Here is a 19,915-nt window from a genome sequence, read left to right on the forward strand (position 1 = left end):
CACTGCATCCAGCTGGATGTTGCCTTGATGATTTCTTCAGAAAGTGCTTCACACTAATATAGTGTTAATATCATTATACTACACAGATGGCTGTAATGTCAGTGTCATCAGTTAGAACTAAGACATTTAAGGATGCTTTAAGATATAACAAAGTTAGTGACATTTGTACAATAATTATTATACAATAAAACAATGCAGTGACAATAAAAAACAAAACAACCAAGTGTATAATGGAAACACAGAAATTAAAGTAACAACTAATTGTATTGAATGTTTATATTTTATGTGTACCAACTTAAACACAATAATTACTAATAAAGACCTTTTTTCATTTCTACAGCTATGTCTCTTAATATAACATCATCTTCTCCATACAATACGTCACAAATTTCAATAAGATATTGTTTAGCATCTGCTGACTTTTCATTTGTCTATGTAACTCATGAACTACTTTGCTGGCTCTTTGATAAGCTGTATCACTTTGTACACTCATAACATCATCTACAAATGTATCAGTTAGGATTTGTCTGGTGTTTTGAATTTATCTATGAATCGATCAAAGTTTGACTCTTAATGGCTTCAGCTAAATTAAACATCTGCCTTTTGAAATATTTCTGATGGGGAACATTGGGGTTGAACTACAGAAAAAATATAAATTTAATGTGAAAATATTCCTACTTGACACATATATGGTGGAAATAACTGTATTTTTATTTTTACAAGGCAAATTACAGGATGCATACCTGTTTACAAATGGTTTGTAAACATCCAGTGTTAATCTCCAAACTTGGTTGTTCTATAAAAGAGCATTTAAAAATCAATTTATTTGTAAATATAATGCATACGGGGACTGAAAGAACGAATAATGTGTATCTTTAGTATCAGACTTTAGTCCCTTTAATGGAACAACATAGTCTAGTTCTGTGACTTTAGTGAAATGATTAGAGCCAACAGATATTGTTATTAATATAGAGGAGACAGAAGGGTCCCGAACATCAAAGCTGTCAATAACACGTTTAGTTACCTGCATCATAAACAAACTTTTGACTTTAATATAGTTATAAATAATACTTACCTGTACAGGTTTTTGTGTGGACGGATGTTCCATCCATGTTGAGGATGATCATTAAGAATTAGCTCAATCTGTTTTTCACTTTCAAATTCAAAGACTATACTTGGTCCTTCCTCAGCTTGAGGCAAAGATCGTCTTACATACTATTATAAGGAGGAAAGCAAACATATTATATTTTATATACCTCATGAAGCACATTAAGATCTCTAGTAACTAGAAATCTCATCAGCCATTCATGCACTTTCTTTCTTATAAAAAACCTTGCCTACATATAAAGGAGAAGGCCAGATATATTCCCACATTGTTTGTAAAATGGTCCATAAAGAAAATTTTTGGAGGCAAATACTCCCATATTGTTCATTAGGGTTGAACTCTCCTCCTTCTATTACTTCAAATTGGTAGAAAAGTGAACATTTTTGATTAGGAGCTATAGCAAAACTCAGGACAATATTGCATCATCTTGTGTGACTAGATGTAGACAATGTTGGATCTCTAATTTGACTGGTTTGAGAAGTGGCTTAGACAGAGATATCCCATACACAGCACTGACTAATTCTGTTCCCTTAGGTAATTGAAATGTCCATCAACCAGTACTGTCACTTCTACTTGACTGGTCTCTATTGGGGATAAAGTGCCTTGTGGTACACTAATGATTATACCATTCTCCTCCCAATTAAAAAGTTTAGAACTGTCTCCTTGTATTAGAAATGACCTCTTTGTCTCTCTACATACACATCTTGAGAGATAATTAAACAATCTATCACTATCAAATCAAAAGACGCTCAATATCATAATAACATTGACAAAAGACATACCCTTTAACTTCTCCTATTGACAACTCTTCTGTGGGTAACACTCTCCTCATTAAATTCTATTAAAATAGATTATTTAATATGTTACAGACAGTATTATGTATTACGTAATCACTTACTGTCATTAGTGTCTGTATATCTATGACATCACTAGATACCATCATTTGTTCTAAACCATTAAAAAGTTATAATAAAGTGGACAACAAGACTCCAATGCTTGCATGGATGTTTTGGTTTGCAACACATCAACATCTTTAAGTTTAAAGACTTGTGTATGAACATGTGAATGTTATACATGATAATAATTGGGCATGGAAAGTTAGTCTTTACTTCACCATATGGCTTAGGTTACCAGGCCTCAATTCAGACTGGGCCTTTATTAGGAGGAGGCTTCTATTCAAGGGAATATCATAATAATCACTGAAACCTCTTTTTGTTTATACTGGCTATAGACATGCTACTCATATAATTTTACTAAGATAACACAAGGGAGATAGTAAGTGCTACATATATTAGTGTGCAGAAAAGATATTCTTGACTCACTGTTGTGTTAATTCCTTACATTCCTCTGGAAGATCATCATCTTCTAGATCAGAAATTTGTGCAATATCAGAATCTTCTAGTAACGAGTGATCAGTTGATAGTCCACCAGTTATATAACCTGACTCAACAGAACTGACATCATCTAAACCAGCCTTTGTTTCTCGAAAGTAGTGATACAATGTTATGATGACTGTATTAATGAGCTATGTCTAAAGGTAATTTGTGTGACCAGCATATCTTTTAGAAGTGGATTGGCACCAACATTCTAATAAATGTCTGACAATATTCTCATGTCCATATTGACAAGAAAGGTGCAATGCTGTAGTACTGATAGAAGTTTGATGATCAATATTAACTTGTGTCTTCAATAAATCTCGACAATATTGTAATATCCTTTGGCACAAGCTATCACAAGAGGTGTCCAACCATTGTCCACACCTAGGTTAGGATCTACCCCCATTAATGAGTAAGGTGGCAACAGAAGACAAGTGACCATTCTGGCTGGCAGCATAAATTTCTGTTCTACCATTGTAGTTCTGGGTATTTATAGGAACACTTCTCTCTAATAATAGTTGGATAACTTCATCATGACCATTTTGACTAGCTAACATTAGAGGTGTTGATCCATTTTTCATAGCAAGATTAGGAACAGCACCATGTCAAGTAAGGAAAACACAATAGACAAGTGACCTTTCAGAGACGCAAAACCAATGCATTTGCTCCATCCTTTCTTTGGCCATTTATTAGAACTTTACTCTCTAGTAATAGTTGGACAACATCAACCATAGCCATTTAAACTTGCTATCATAAGAGGTTGTGCCATCATTCATAGCTAGATTAGGATCTGCCCATTACTAAGTAAGGTAGAGATGACCATGACAAGTGACCATTCCTGCTTGCCCACAAAAAAGTGCTGTTTCTCCGTTTTGGTCATGGGTGTTTATTGGAACATTTTCTCTATAGAATAGTTGGATGACATCACTGTGACCATTTAGACTAGCTATCATGAGAGGTGGTATGCCATTATTCATAGCTAGGTAAGGATCTGCCCCAGTTCTAGTAAAGGTAGAGATGACCAATGAGTGACCATTCTGGCTGGCACAATAAAATGCTTTGTGACTCCATCCTCATTCTGGGTGTTTATTGGAACAGTTCTCTTTAGCAATAGTTGGACAACATCGTCATGCCCATTTTAGACTGGCTATCATAAGAGGTGTTGTGCCATCACTCATAGCTAGGTTAGGATCTGTTCCATTACTAAGTAGAGTACCATCACATGATAAGTGACCATTCATGCTAGCTGCAAAAATTGCCGTTTCTTCCATTTCTGTCCTGGATATTTAATAGAACATTCCTCTCTAGTAATAGTTTAATAACATCATTATAACCTTTCCACTAGCTGCCATTAGAGGGTGTTGCTCCCTTTGTTCATAGCAAGATTAGGATTCAGCACCATTACTAAACTAAGGTAGAGATGATTGTTAAGTGACCCATTCTCACAGGCACAATAAAATGCTGTGATTCCATCCTCATTTCTGGGGTTTATTGAAACATTTCTCTCCAGTAATGTTGGACGACATCACTATTGCCATTTAGACTGGCTATCATAAGAGGTGTTGTGCCAGCCATTCTTAGTTCGGTTAGGATTGCCCCATTACTAAGTAGGGTACTAGGGAATACACTTACATGACTGACAAGGACCAGTCATGCTAGGCAAGGTAAAATGCTGTCACTCCTTTCTGGTCGGTGTTATTGGAACATTTCTCTCTAGCACAATAGTTGGACGACATCATCATGGCCATTTAGACTGGGTATCATAAGAGTGTTGTGCATCATCTTACCCGATTAGGATCCCTTTTGTCCCTTTACTAAGTAGGGTGACAATGACCGATAAGGGACCATTCTGACGGCATAATAAAATGCTGTACTCCTTTTTGTTCTTGGGTTTTTTATTGGAACATTTCTCTCTAGTAATAGTGGACGACAAATCATCATGGCCATTAGACTTGCTATCATCAGGGGTGTAGTGCCATCATTCTTACTTAGATTAGGATCTGCACCCTTTACTGAGTAATATAAAAAATGATCAATAAGTGACCATTTTGACTGGCACAATAAAATGCTGTCACTCCTTTCTTGTTCTGTGGTTTATTTAACATTTCTCTTAGTAGTAGGTTGACGAATCACTATGCCCGTTTAGACTAGCTACCATAAGAGATTTTGTGCCTCATCCTTAGCTAGCTTAGGGTCTGCCCCATTACTAAGAAAGGTAAAGATGGACTGATAAGTGACCATTTTGGCTGGCAAGATAAAGTGCTGTGAATCCCTTTTGTCCTGGGTGTTTATCAGAATATTTCTTTCTAGTAAAAATTGAACAACATCCCACAATGGCCATTTAGACTAGCTATCATAAGAGGTGTCATGCCATCATTCTTAGCTAGGTTTAGGATCTGCTCCATTATTAAGTAAGGTAGAGATGATAATGAGTGACCATCTGGGTAGCGACATAAAAAAATGCTGTGATTCCATCCTCGGTCTGGGTATTTACAGGAACATTTCTATTTACTAATAGTTGAACGACATCATTATGACCATTTTGACAGGCTGCCATTAGTGGTGTTGCTCCATTCTTCATAGAAAGATTTGGCTCAGCATCATTGTTAAGTAATGTAAAAAAAGAGACACAGTGACCTTTTTGGGAGGGCAAAACCAATTGCTGTTGCTCCATGGCTGTTCTGGGTATTTATTAGAATATTCAGTCAAGTAAAAGTTGAACAACATCACTGTAGCAATGATTACTGGCTATCATAAGAGGTGTTGTGCCATCATTCTTAGCTAGGTTAGGATCTGCTCCATTACTAAGTAAGGTAGATATGACAGAGAAGTGACCATTCTCGCTGGCCAATAAAATGCTGTACTCCATTTTGGTTCTTGATGTTTATTGGAACATTTTCTTTCAAGTAACAGTATGACAACATCACAATGGCATTTAGACTTTGCTATCATAAGAGGTGTTGTGTCATCATTCTTAGCTAGGTTAGGATCTGCTCCATTATTAAGTAAAGTAGAGATGACTAATGAGTGACCATTCTGGCTGGCACAAAAAAATGCTGTGACTCCATCCTCATCTGGGTGTTTATTGGAACATTTCTATTTACTAATAGTGAAAAACATCATTATGACCAGTTTGACAGGCTGCCATTAGTGGTGTTGCTCCATTTTTCATAGAAAGATTTGGGTCAGCATCATTGTTAAGTAATGTAAAAACAAGAGACAGTAACCTTTTTGGGAGGCATAAAACCAATTGCTGTTGCTCCACGTTGTTCTGGGTATTAATTAAAATATTCCAGTGAAGTAAAAGTTGAACAACATCACCAAAGCCTTGATCACTGGCTATCATAAGAGGTGTTGTGCCATTATTTTTTTCTAGGTTAGGGATCTTGCTCCATTACTAAGTAAGGTAGAGATACTGATAAGTGTAACCGTTCTGGCAGGCACAAAAAAATGCTGTGAATCCCTCCTTGTTCTGGATATTTATTGGAACATTTTCTCTCTAGTAATAGTTGGACAACATCATTATGGCCATTTAGACTTGCTATCATAAGAGGTGTTGTGCCATCACTCTTAGATAAGTTGGGGTCTGCTCCATTGCTAAGTAAGGTACAGATGACTGACAATAACCTTTCTCACTGGCACAAAAAATGTTGTAACTCCCTTCTTGTTCTGTGTGTTTATTGGAACATTTCTTTATAGTAATAGTTGAATGACATCAGCATGGCCATTTACACACGGGCTATCATAACAGATGTCCAACCATCATTTTAGCTAAGTTAGGATCTGCCCATTACTAAGTAAGGTAGAGATAACAGATAAATGACCATTCTGGCAGGCAAGATGAAATGCTGTAAATCCTCCATGTTCTGTGTGTTTATTGGAACATTTCTCTCTAGTAACAGTTGGATGACATCACTGTGGCCATTTAGACTAGCTATCATAAGAGGTGTTGTGGCATCATTTTTTGGCTAGGTTAGGATCTGCCCCATTTTTCTAATAAGGTTAGATATGACTGAATAAGTGACCATTCCTTGCTGCAAGGTGAAAATGCTGTGAATCCCTCCTTGTCCTGGGTGGTTTATCAGAAGATTTCTTTCTAGTAAAAATTGGACAACATCACAATGGCCATTTAGACTAGCTATCATAAGAGGTGTCATGTCATCATTTATAGCTAGGTTAGGATCTTGCTCCATTACTGAGTTAAAGAAGAAATAACAGGTAAGTGACCATTCAGGCTGACACAATAAAATGCTGTTGCTCCATTTTGGTTCTGCATGTTTATTGAAACATTTCTTTCTAGTATTAGTTGGACAACATCACCCAAGACCATTTAGACTGGCTATCATAAGAGGTGTCCAACCATCATTCTTAGCTAGGTTAGGATCTGCTCCATTACAAAGTAAGGTATACATGACTGATAAGTGACCATTCTGGCTGGCACCCAATAAAATGCTGTGAATCCCTCCTTGTCCTGGTGTTTTACTGGAAACATTTCTCTCTAGTAACCGTTGGACAACATCATTATAGCCATTTAGACAGGCAATCATAAGAGGTGTTGTGCCATCATTTCTTTGCTTGGTTAGAATCTGTTCCCATTGCTAAGTAAGGTGGAGATAACTGATAAGTAACCACTCTTTGCTGGCAAGATAAATTGCTGTTTCACACGACTGTTTTATCAGGTTAGGATTATTTTATTAAGAATTCCTATTTTAAGAAGAAGAGCTATAGCAGGAAGAGGACCACCAGACTGTATAGTCCTTCACAAAGCTGCGTCAAATGTCTGTCATCTTGTGTTGAATTGTAACTAAACAATGTGTTATATTCTACTGTTAGTGAAACATTACTCCAGTAGTATAACTCTTCATGATTATATTTTAATTGGCAATGAGGTCAGCAGTTTCTTTAGACACACTACATGTAATACCTCATGCTAGTACTACATCTTTTGACAATCATGTCAGTGAGTAAATCTTCATAATCTTGAAAAAGGAGTTTTGCCAGAAACTCAAACTGCTGTATGTTACCTCTAGCCACATTCTTGCACTTTTAGTTCTACTTTCACTTTTTCTGATGTGTTACCTTTTGATTTAATAATGACCAAATCTTTCATTTTTGTTGACGTTTAAATGTCGTTAAGTCACTTTGGTAATTCTGCACTTCATCCGGCAAGTCAGTGTCAAAAAGAAACATCTCAACTATTTTTTGAAGAAGTTGATATTTGAGGATAATGCCATTTGGTCTGTAGCTTATCAAATAATGTGTCATATGTGATATCACTTTCATTTTGGTATTGAATTTGGTCACAAGCTTTTGTTTGTTTCAAGTATCGATAAAATGGTAAAAGTTTGTTTGGTCTGTCTACTAAAGACTCCCGTGTTTTTGAGACTAACTTGACAAACCTGTGTTTAAAATGAGTAATTTCTTTACTATGTCTATTTGAAGAGGCCACTTTAGACAAACTTGCTTGTTGCTCTTCAATGGCAGAGTTAATGTTAAGACGTTGATCCAGCATCATTTACAATCCTATGTTCTTCATGCTGTGGCTTTGATGGTACTCATCTAATATAGTAGAATATTTGTTTCTGATAGCTCAGCAACTACTGGATTGATTTTGTCTACTGCATTAGCTACAGTACACCCATGAATGTACAGTGTCTCTTTGATCAAGCCATTTTGTAAGCAAGTCAATTTTCCATTGTCCAGTTCCTGGATATTGTTCCCTGATATCTTCATATCTGACACATAAAGGACTACAGCCAACTTCATCACATTCACTTCTTCTAGTTCATTACTTAGTAGATTGAGAGTACGGTGGACTGAGATTATCAGACATTTGAAACAGTAAAATGAAACAATTCAATAAAATATTATTGTAATGGTTGTCATAACTACACACATGTATTTTATAATAATTACTAGTATAGTTGTATCATGCTCTGTATGATGTGTATACATACTACAATGATTTAGTCGATAACATACCTCATAAATCTATGTACATCATGTTCAATTGATCAAAATATTTTGATAACGAGTAAGTTGGGTCACAGTAGTTTAGGGTCAGTAACATATGTTCACACAAAGCGTCATTAGATATAAGAACACTGCCTTAGTAGATATTCAGCTAATGGGAATGATCGTTACTTCTAACAGCAGGTTTTGTCATGAGGTTAGGGAAGTAGACACCTTTAATTTAAGAAGACACCTTCAATGACTAGATGTTTATATTGATGATTACTATAGTCATAGATGAATTGAGAAAGCTTACAAGTATAGATTCTAGCTTAGCAACCTAATCAACACCACACAACCTAAAGTTAAGAGTCGATTAAATATAAGATAACAGCTATAATTGTCACTTAGTCTTGCAAGCCACACCCACAGATGTGGCTGGCTCGCCACTAAATTTGTAGGGGTGGGCTTTGCTTCCCTCAAGTCTACTGCCAATAAAGCAGGTGTTTGAGGAGTCAATGACCATTTTTGGTAAAACATAATAGGTTTCCCACTGACCATTTGTGACAGCTAAGAAATTGATTTGGTTGCTAAAAATAGTTCTCCTTTGCCAAAGATTGTCCTCCATTTTTTATGTACAATCAAACCTGGTCCACCAGTAATTTTTGGCTGATAATTTTGAGACAATTTCACATATAAATTTCCTTCTAAACTTAGACCTCAGTTATTGTACTTTCATTAAGGTTAAATTGTCCCCTTAGATCCAAACTGGTAGGGAGCTGAAGATTTTTGATTAGGAGCTGTAACAAAACTCAGATAATTTACTTCATCTTGAGCAAATAAATGTAACATTGTTGGATCTCCGACTGGTTTGAGAGTGCTAGACAGAGATATCCATATACAGCACTGACTAATTCTGTTCCCTCAGGTAATTGAAATTTCCACCAACTATATAGTGTTGTTACTTCTATTTCACTGGTCTCTATTGAGACAAAGTGCCTTGAGGAATATAACACTAATTGACATCATTAATACCATCATTTGTACTAAACCATTAAAAAATAATTATTATAAACAACAAGACCCCATTGGGAAGAATATAATAATAACAATATACCATATTTCCTTGAATGTAGGCCTGGGCCATTCAGTATTTTGGCCAGGCCTTAAAATGAAAGGGGGCCTTTATTAGGGGTCCTTTTATACTTGATTAGTATAATGAACATGCAACATTAAAACCACATCACACAAAGCTCTTTGTTTTGATTTTCATCTGCCACATTAAACAGCTTTTAAGTTTGAAAGACTTACATGAGCATTTTCAAACACACATATGATTATGATTGGAGGTGGAAGGTCATTGGAAGTATAGAGAAATGAACAATAATCTTATTCACTTATTGTGTTAATTCCATTACTTCCTCTTGATGATCATCTTCTAGATCAGAAATTTGTCCAATATCAGAATCTTCTACTAACGGAGTGATCAGTTGATAGTCCACCATTTGTATAACCTGACTCAACAGAACCTGACAATGATTCTTGATTGTAATGGTAAACAGCCTTTGCTTCTCGAAGTAGTGATACAATATTATGATGACTGTATTGGTGAGCTATAATCTAGAGGTTATGACCAGCCATATATTTTAGAAATGGATTAGCATCACATTCTAATAATATCTGACAATATTCTCATGTCCATATTGACAAGAAGGTGCAATGCTGTAGTACCAATATTGATCAATATTAACTTGTGTCTTCAATAAATTTTCTGACAACATTGTAATATCCTTTGGCACAAGCTATCATATATGCTAAAAAGCAATGGGTGGACACCTCTTATATAAGAGGTGTCCACCATTGCTTTTAGTAAGGTTAGGATCTGCTCCATTACTAAGTAAGTTAGAGATAATCAATAAGTGAGCGCTTCTGGTTGGCACAATAAAAATGCCGTTGTTCCATTTTGGTTCTGGGTGTTTTATTAGAACATTGCTCTCCAACAACATTAACATGGCCATTTTAAACTGGCTATCATAAGAGGTGTAAACACCTTATTTGTAGCTAGGTTGGGATCTACCCCCTTATTAATTTATGTAGAAACAACAGGACCAGCAATTATTCTAACTGGCTACAGTAATGTCCTACCATCATTCTTAGCTTGGTTAGGATCTGTTCCATTAATAAGTAAGGCATTTTAGCAAGCTATAGCAGCCACTTGACCATACTCTGTTGTGTTTTGCTTTGGATTTTATTATATTGACAACAAGATCTTTAATTTTTGTAGACTTTTGAAAACAACTAAATCTTCTTGATTTTTTCTGTACTTTAGTAGTTAAGTCAGTGTCAGAAAGTTCTGAGGTATTTCTGAAAAGATGAAAATCATTGACAGTAATAACAATGAGTGTCTAAGACATCAAACCATTTGTCATATGTGACATTAGCTTCATCTGGGTAATGATGATTTGCCTTTTAATTGTAGTGTTTTCAAGTATCATAAAAGGTGAAAGCCTATTTGGCCATTGTTGTAATGATGCCTGAGTTTCTGCAACTAATATACCAATCTATCTATAAAGTCATTAATTGTTTGTGCAATTACTTGATCAATCTCAACTTCACTCTTGCTTGGTTGTTGCTCTTCGTTGATGTGGTGATTAATACTAATGATATCATCATTTGGCTGATAAATTGTGTATTTGATGGTACATAATCAATATAATAGTATATTTATTTCTAATATGCCCAGCAACTGCTGGATTGATTTTATCTACTACATCAGCTACAGCACACCATAATATACAGTGTTACTTCGATCAAAACCATTTTTATAAGCAACGCATTTTGTGTTCCCAAAGTTCTCGGTACTGCCCCTCAATACCTTTAATATCTTTATATAGCACTTTGGGAGCAATAACTAATTTATTTCATTCAACTACTTCTTCTAGTTCATCACAAAGTACATGAAGAGTATGAAGACTGACATTGTGAACTGTAGAATGATAATCTAACTAAAATGGAATTATGCATGAATAATTTGTTTAGTTAAAGTTAGAATGTGGTCACTAATCACTGGACTGGACTGAAGTTTTAGGTTAAAACATATAGTGAATTAACTTCTTAAGATTTGAAAATCATTGATTATCCATATAATAAGCAGACCAATTGTTTCTACATGGAACTGAACAGTACTAGTGTTGGAGTATATAGTAAAAGTAAATATAACGGAGTGTTTGCTAATAACTTCTGGGAATTGTTTCAGTTTAAACATGGCAAGGCAATGTGTGATGAAAATCCATTTCAGTTATCGTCAATATCCCATATTTTTCTGGGAAATACTGATATTCAACATCAAACATATTATATAACTCAATTTTAAAAAATGTGCAACAGCCCATTTGTTGTAAACTACACATGTATGTCTTGTTGCATAAACTTTTGTAAAGTTGTTTTAAATTAACCATTCTTAAGTAAGATATTCTTTTAACATTCATTGTGAACTACATGTGTCCTCTTTTATACATGTTTATAAACTTTAAAAAAAAGAAATACTGTTAGAATATTTGTACATGCACTACATTACAGAGTTTAATAATAAACAAGCTTATATAAACTATAGTAGTACCACCTCTAGTAAGCTTTATTTACCAACATATAGTATGCAATGATTTCATATTGAGATCGCATACACTTTTTTCTGCCAGCTAAGCTTTACCTAAGTAATCCAAATGGTTCACTTACTTCATTTGCAAAATTTCATCAGATTTATACATTACTGTACCATGATAGAAGTCACATTATTATGTATATCTACAGTAGTCCAGTCCAATGATTAGTGACTGCCATTTTGAATACATTATTGAATAAGTAGTGATCATTGAACTGAATTTGTGTAATACTATAAAGTATGTATATACCTTGTGATATATTTATGGAAACTAAAATTACTTATTATAAGTGAAGTTTTTGTTTGTTATTCTATTAAAACATGAAATATGTGTATTCAAAATTATTTACTGGAGATATATATAGTAATTGAGATACAGTTTACTGTGTACGGTTTTTTTTGTATTTTGATTTCCTGAAGTTAACATATACTAGTAGTATATGATTTGACATATCTTTATGTTTACTAGGTAGACTTTGTGTTTTTCAACCTCAATAAAAACTCAAGCTATAATACTAGTGTTTACAGAAACCCATAAATAAACTGTGATCCATCATTATTAATATTCAAAGTAATTTGCAAGATCTGATTTATTCTCTCAAAATATGTAGTTTATTAGGTCTAATTTTTCAGCAAAAAAAAATTAATCACACATCATAATAAAATTAGAATAAACAACAAATAGATGTTTGTATTACAATAATTATCTGTAATCACAAAACAACAATTATCACTAATGTATATCTCTTTTCATTTCTACAGCTATGTCTCTTAATATAATATCATCTTCTCCATACAATACATCACAAATTTCAATTAGATATTGTTTAGCATCTTGCTGACTTTTTCATTTGTCTATGTAATTCATGAACTACTTTGCTGGCTCTTTGATAAGCTGTATCACTTTGTACACTCATAACATCATCTACAAATGTATCAGTTAGGATGTGTTCACTACAAAATTTATCTAATATTTGATCAAAATTTGATCTTGACTTGATGGCACGAGCTAAGTTAGCCATCTGTTTTTCTAAATATTTCTGATGGAGTCTCATGTTGAACTATAGAAAGACAAATTATAAGTAAATATTTCTGCTTACTTACTATAATATTTAAAAAATTGCATTATTTATGAAATAGACATGAATGCAACACAGTAACTTAATTACCTGTTTCTGTTCCTGATAAATCTCCAATAGATCTTTCAACTAAATGTGGTTGTTCTATAAAGTGTAAAATAAATCACAACACAATATACAAATATTTCTTACGAGGACTAAAAGAACGAATAATGTGTATTTCTTTGACACTACTTTTCACACCCATTAATGGAACACAGTGTAGTCTAGTTCTGTAAACTTTAGTGAACAGACTAGGGTCAACAGATATTGTTATTAAATAGAAGGAGTAGATGGATGTCGAATGCCAAATTTATCAACATCACGTTTAAATACCTATACAATTATAGAATATTAAAATTTCAAAAATATAGGCATACAATTGCAGGTCTTATGTGAGGACGAATATTCCATCCATGATGAGAATGATCATAATTAATTCAACCTGATTTTCCTCATCTTCAAAATTCAAATGTTACATTTGTTCCTTCCTCGGCTTGTGGTAGAGATCGTCTTACATACTATTTATATAATACAAAAATTAGAAAGGATTACAACAAAGTTGACTCTTACCCTATCAAGAGCATTAAGATATTTAGTAACTACGAATCTCATTAGCCATTCATGAACTTTCTTTTCTTCATAAAACACTTTCCCTACATATATACACACAGGTGAACATCTGAATAGTCTTCGTACAAAAGGTAACCAAAGAAAATTTTGAAAAGCCAGATACTTCCATATGATTCGCCATGGTAGAACTGTCCTTCATCCTTTAGTTGGAATTGATAGGGGAGTGTAGAACCTATAGGAGCTATAGCGAAACTCAGACAATTTGCATCATCTTGTGTGACTAGATGTAGACAATGTTGAATCTCTAATTTGACTGGTTTGAGAAGTGGCTTAGACAGAGATATCCATATACAGCACTGACTAATTCTGTCCCCTCAGGTAATTGAAACTGTCCACCAACCAGTACTGTCACTTCTACTCGACTGGTCTCTGTTGGAGATAAAGTGCCTTGTGGTACACTAATGATTATACCATTCTCCTCCAATTAAAAAGGTAAGAACTGTCTCCTTGTATTAGAAATGACCCTCTTGTCTCCTACATACACATCTTGAAGATAATTAAACATCTATCACTATCAAATCAAAAGACGCTCAATATCATAATAACATTGACAAAACATACCCTTTAACTTCTCCTATTAACAACTCTCTCTGTTGGGTAACACTCTCCTCATTAAATTCTATTAAAATAGATTATTTAATATGTTATCAGACAGTATTATTATTACGTAATCACTTACTGTCATTTAGTGTCTGTATATCTATGACATCACTAGATACCATCATTTGTTCTACACCATTAAAAAAATTATAGTAAACAGACACAAGACTTTGCTTGAAATAGTTATAGAAAATAATAGTATACTATATTTCCTCAACTAGATGCCTGGGCCTCTAAACAGAGGATGCCTCTAAATGAAGGAGGCCTTTATTTCTTGATCAGTATTAATGCACATGCAACATTGTAACCACATTCACACTAAAACTCTTTTATAGCAGCTTGGTTGGATTTTCCTTTGCACATTAAACAAATCAAAACTTAAAAGACTTGTACACATTTTGAAGCATCATATGACACATGATAGGAGATGAAAACAATGGAAGTAGGCCTCTATTTTATTATTTGGCTCAATTTACCCAGGCCTTAATTTCAAACTGGGGCCTTATTTGGAGGAGGCTTCTATTCAAGAAAATGTGATAGTAATGATTGGAACTCATCTGTCTTATACTGGCTACAGAATAACTATTCATATAACATTACTAACATAACACAAGAGAGATAGTAGTGCTATGTATATTAACATACAGTAAAAGGACTCACTTATCTTGTTAATTCCACTGCATTCTGCTAGAAAATCGTCATCTTCTAGATCAGAAATTTGTGCAATATCAGAGTCTTCTACTGATGAGTGATCAGTTGATAGTCCACCAGTTGTATAACCTGACTCAACAGAACTGCTAATGATTCTTCATCATCATGTAAACCAGACATTGCTTCCTGAAGTAGTGATACAATGTTATGATGACCATGTTGATGAGCTATATCTAGAGGTGTGTGACCAGTCATATCTTTTAGAAGTGGATTAGCACCACATCTAATAAACATATCACAATAAACTCATGTCCATATTGACTAGAAATGTGTAATGCTGTAGTACCAACAGTAGTTTTGATGATCAATATTAACTTGGGCCTTTAATAAATCTCTGACAATATTGTTATGTCCTTTGGCACAAGCTATCATAAGAGGTGTAAAGCCATTATTGTTAGCTAGGTTAGGATCTGCCCCATTACTAAGTAAGGTAGAGATGACTAACAAGTGACCATTCATGCAGGCAAGATAAAATGCTGTAACTCTTTTCTTGTTCGGGGTGTTTATTGGAACATTTCTCTCTAGTAATAGTTGGACGACATCACTATGGCCTTTTTCACTCGCTATCATAAGAGGTGTTGTGCCATCATTCTTTGCTTGGTTAGGATCTGCCCCATTGCTAAGTAAGGTAGAGATAACTGTTAAGTGACCATTCTGGCTGGCACCAAAAGTGCTGTTTCTTCTTCCCATTTTGGCTCTGGATGTTTATTGGAACGTTTCTTTCTAGTAATAGTTGACGAACATCATTATGACCTTTTACACTGGCTGCCATTAAAGGTGTTGCCTCCATTTTTCATAGAAAGATTTGGGTCAGCACCATAGTTTGAGTAATGTAAAAACAAGAGACAAGTGACCATTTTGGGAGGCAAAACCAATTGCTGTTGCTCCATCATTGGTCTGAGTATTTATTAGAACATTCTGCTCAAGTAAAAGATGAACAACATCAGTATATCCACTATCACTGGCTACCATAAGAGGTGTTGTGCCATCATTCATAGCTAGGTTAGGATCTGCCCCATTACTAAGTAAGATAGAAATGACTGATAAGTGGCCATTTTTGCTAGCACAAATAAATGCTGTGAATCCTTTCTTATTCTGGGTGTTTATTGGAACATCTCTCTCTAGTAATAATTGGACGACATCACCATGGCCCTTTTTCACTCGCTATCATAAGAGGTGTAAAGCCATTATTGTTAGCTAGGTTAGGATCTGCCCCATTACTAAGTAAGGTAGAGATGACTAACAAGTGACCATTCATGCAGGCAAGATAAAATGCTGTAACTCTTTTCTTGTTCTGGTGTTTATTGGTACATTTCTCTCTAGTAATAGTTGGACGACATCACTATGGCCTTTTTCACTCGCTATCATAAGAGGTGTTGTGCCATCATTCTTTGCTTGGTTAGGATCTGCCCCATTACTAAGTAAGATAGAAATGACTGATAAGTGGCCATTTTTGCTAGCACAAATAAATGCTGTGAATCCTTTCTTATTCTGGGTGTTTATTGGAACATCTCTCTCTAGTAATAATTGGACGACATCACCATGGCCTTTTTCACTCGCTATCATAAGAGGTGTAAAGCCATTATTGTTAGCTAGGTTAGGATCTGCCCCATTACTAAGTAAGGTAAAGATGACTAACAAGTGACCATTCATGCAGGCAAGATAAAATGCTGTGAATCCTTTCTTGTTTTGGGTGTCTATTGGAACATCTCTCTCTAGTAATAGTTGGACGACATCACCATGGCCCTTTTTCACTCGCTATCATAAGAGGTGTATAGCCTTTATTTATAGCTAGGTTAAGATCTGCCCCATTACTAAGTAAGGTAGAGATGACTAACAAGTGATCATTCATGCAGGCAAGATAAAATGCTGTGAATCCTTCCTCGTCCTGGTGTCTATTGGAACATCTCTCTCTCTAGTAATAGTTGGACGACATCACCATGGCCTTTTTCACACTCGCTATCATAAGAGGTGTAAAGCCAACATTCATAGCTAGGTTAGGATCTGCCCCATTACTAAGTAAAGTAGAGATTAGTGATAAGTGACCATTCTGGCTGGCACAAAAAAGTGCTGTTGCTCCATTTTGATTCTGGGCGTTTATTGGAACTTTCCTTCTAGCAATAGTTTGACGACATTACCAGGCCATTTAGACTGGCGATCATAAGAGGTGTTGTGCCATCATTTTTTAGCTAGGTTAGGATCTGCCCCATTACTAAGTAAAGTAGAGATTACTAATAAGTGACCATTCATGCTGGCACAATAAAATGCTGTTCTTCCATTTCTGTCATGAATATTTACTGGAACTTTTCTCTTGAGTAATAATTGAACAACATCATTATGACCTTTTTCACTGGCTGCCATTAAAGGTGTTGCTCCATTTTTCATAGAAAGATTTGGGGGTCAGCACCATTGTCAAGTAATATAAAAACAAGAGACAAGTGACCATTTTTGGGAGGCAAAACCAATTGCTGTTGCTCCATCATTGGTCTGAGTATTTATTAGAATATGCTGCTCAAGTAAAAGATGAACAACATCAGTATATCCACTAGCACTGGCTATCATAAGAGTGTTGTGCCATCATTCATAGCTAGTTAGGATCTGCCCCATTACTAAGTAAGATAGAAATGACTGATAAGTGGCCATTTTTTTGCTAGCACAAATAAATGCTGTGAATCCTTCCTCATCCTGGATGTTTTATTGGAACGTTTCTCTCTAGTAATGTTGGACGACATCACTATGGCCTTTTTCACTGGCTATCATAAGAGGTGTAAAGCCATTATTCATAGCTAGGTTAGGATCTGCCCCATTACTAAGTAAGGTAGAGATGACTAACAAGTGACCATTCATGCAGGCAAGATAAAATGCTGTAACTCCTTTCTTGTTTTGGGGGTGTCTATTGGAAACATCTCTCTCTAGTAATAGTTTGGACGACATCACTATGGCCTTTTTTCACTCGCTATCATAAGAGGTGTAAAGCCATTATTGTTAGCTAGGTTAGGATCTACCCATTACTAAGTAAGGTAGAGATGACTAACAAGTGACCATTCATGCAGGCAAGATAAAATGCTGTGAATCCTTTCTTGTTTTGGGTGTCTATTGGAACATCTCTCTCTAGTAATAGTTGGACGACATCACCATGGCCTTTTTCACTCGCTATCATAAGAGGTGTATAGCCTTTATTTATAGCTAGGTTAAGATCTGCCCCATTACTAAGTAAGGTAGAGATGACTAAACAAGTGATCATTCATGCAGGCAAGATAAAATGCTGTGAATCCTTCCTCGTCCTGGGTGTCTATTGGAACATCTCTCTCTAGTAATAGTTGGACGACATCACCATGGCCTTTTTCACTCGCTATCATAAGAGGTGTAAAGCCATTATTGTTAGCTAGGTTAGGATCTGCTCCATTACTAAGTAAGGTAGAGATGACTAACAAGTGATCATGTCATGCAGGCAAGATAAAATGCTGTGAATCCTTCTTTGTTCTGGGTGCTTACTGGAACATTTCTCTCTAGTAACAGTTGGACGACATCACTATGGCCATTTAGACTTGCAATCATAAGAGGTGTTGTGCCATCATTCTTTGCTTGGTTAGGATCTGCCCCCATTGCTAAGTAAGGTAGAGATAACTGTTAAGTGACCATTCTGGCTGGCACCAAAAAAGTGCTGTTTCTCCATTTTGGCTCTGGATTTTATTGGAACGTTTCTTTCTAGTAATAGTTGGACGACATCATTATGACCTTTTACACTGGCTGCCATTAAAGGTGTTTGCTCCATTTTTCATAGAAAGATTTGGGTCAGCACCATAGTTGAGTAATGGTAAAAACAGAGACAAGTGACCATTTTGGGAGGCAAAACCATTGCTGTTGCTCCATTGTTGTTCTGAGTATTTGTTAGAACATTTTGCTCAATAAAAAGACGAACAACATCAGTATATATCCACTATCACTGGCTACCATAAGAGGTGTTAAGCCATTTTTGTTAGCTAGGTCAGGATCTCTGCCCCATTACTAAATAAGGTAGAAATGACTGATAAGTGGCCATTTTTTGCTAGCACAAATAAATGCTGTGAACCCTTCATCATCCTGGATGTTTATTGGAACGTTTCTCTGTAGTAATAGTTGGACGACATCACCATGCCCTTTTTTTTGCTGGCTATCATAAGAGGTGTAAAGCCATTATTGTTAGCTAGGTTAGGATCTGCCCCATTACTAAGTAAGGTAGAGATGACTAACAAGTGACCATTCATGCAGGCAAGATAAAATGCTGTAAATCCTTCCTTATTCAGAATGTTTATTGGAACGTTTCTCTCTATTAATAGTTGGATGACATTACTATGGCCTTTTTCACTGGCTATCATAAGGGCTGTTGTTTGCCATCGTTCTTACTTAGCCTTAGGTTAGGATCTGCCCCCCTTTGTTAAGTAAAATAGAGACAACTGATGCATAACCATACTGACTAGCGACATGTACTAACAGAATTGCCACCTTTTGTTTTGGATATCAATGTTTACACTAGACTGTGGTAATAGGTTAGGATTACCACCTACTTGAAGAAGAAGAGCTATAACAGGAAGAGGACCACCCAGACTGTATAGTGCCAATAGAAGCTGTGTCAAATGTCATGTCATCTTGTGTTGAATTGTAACTAAACAATGTGTTATATTCTATGTTAGTGAAATTACTCCAAGTAGTAATAACTCTTCATGATTATATTTTTAATTGTGCAATGAGGTCAGCAGTTTCTTTAGACACACTACAT

The 19,915-nt window shown here is 35.4% G+C and overlaps 1 protein-coding gene across 1 annotated transcript; it reads right to left on the reverse strand.

Moving 5' to 3' along the window:
* Nucleotides 1-16,410: 16,410 nt before the first annotated feature.
* Nucleotides 16,411-19,514, reverse strand: LOC121392325 (ankyrin-1-like). The gene is given in 10 exon segments (XM_041523571.1): nt 16,411-16,914; nt 17,096-17,245; nt 17,884-18,049; nt 18,192-18,374; nt 18,475-18,599; nt 18,601-18,759; nt 18,761-18,922; nt 18,924-19,036; nt 19,206-19,302; nt 19,305-19,514. Coding segments are annotated over 10 exon segments (1,869 nt in total).
* Between the last annotated feature and the right edge of the window lie 401 nt (nt 19,515-19,915).

Source organism: Gigantopelta aegis, unplaced genomic scaffold, assembly GCF_016097555.1.
Source record: "Gigantopelta aegis isolate Gae_Host unplaced genomic scaffold, Gae_host_genome ctg3595_pilon_pilon, whole genome shotgun sequence".
NCBI classification, from domain to species: Eukaryota; Metazoa; Mollusca; class Gastropoda; order Neomphalida; family Peltospiridae; genus Gigantopelta; species Gigantopelta aegis.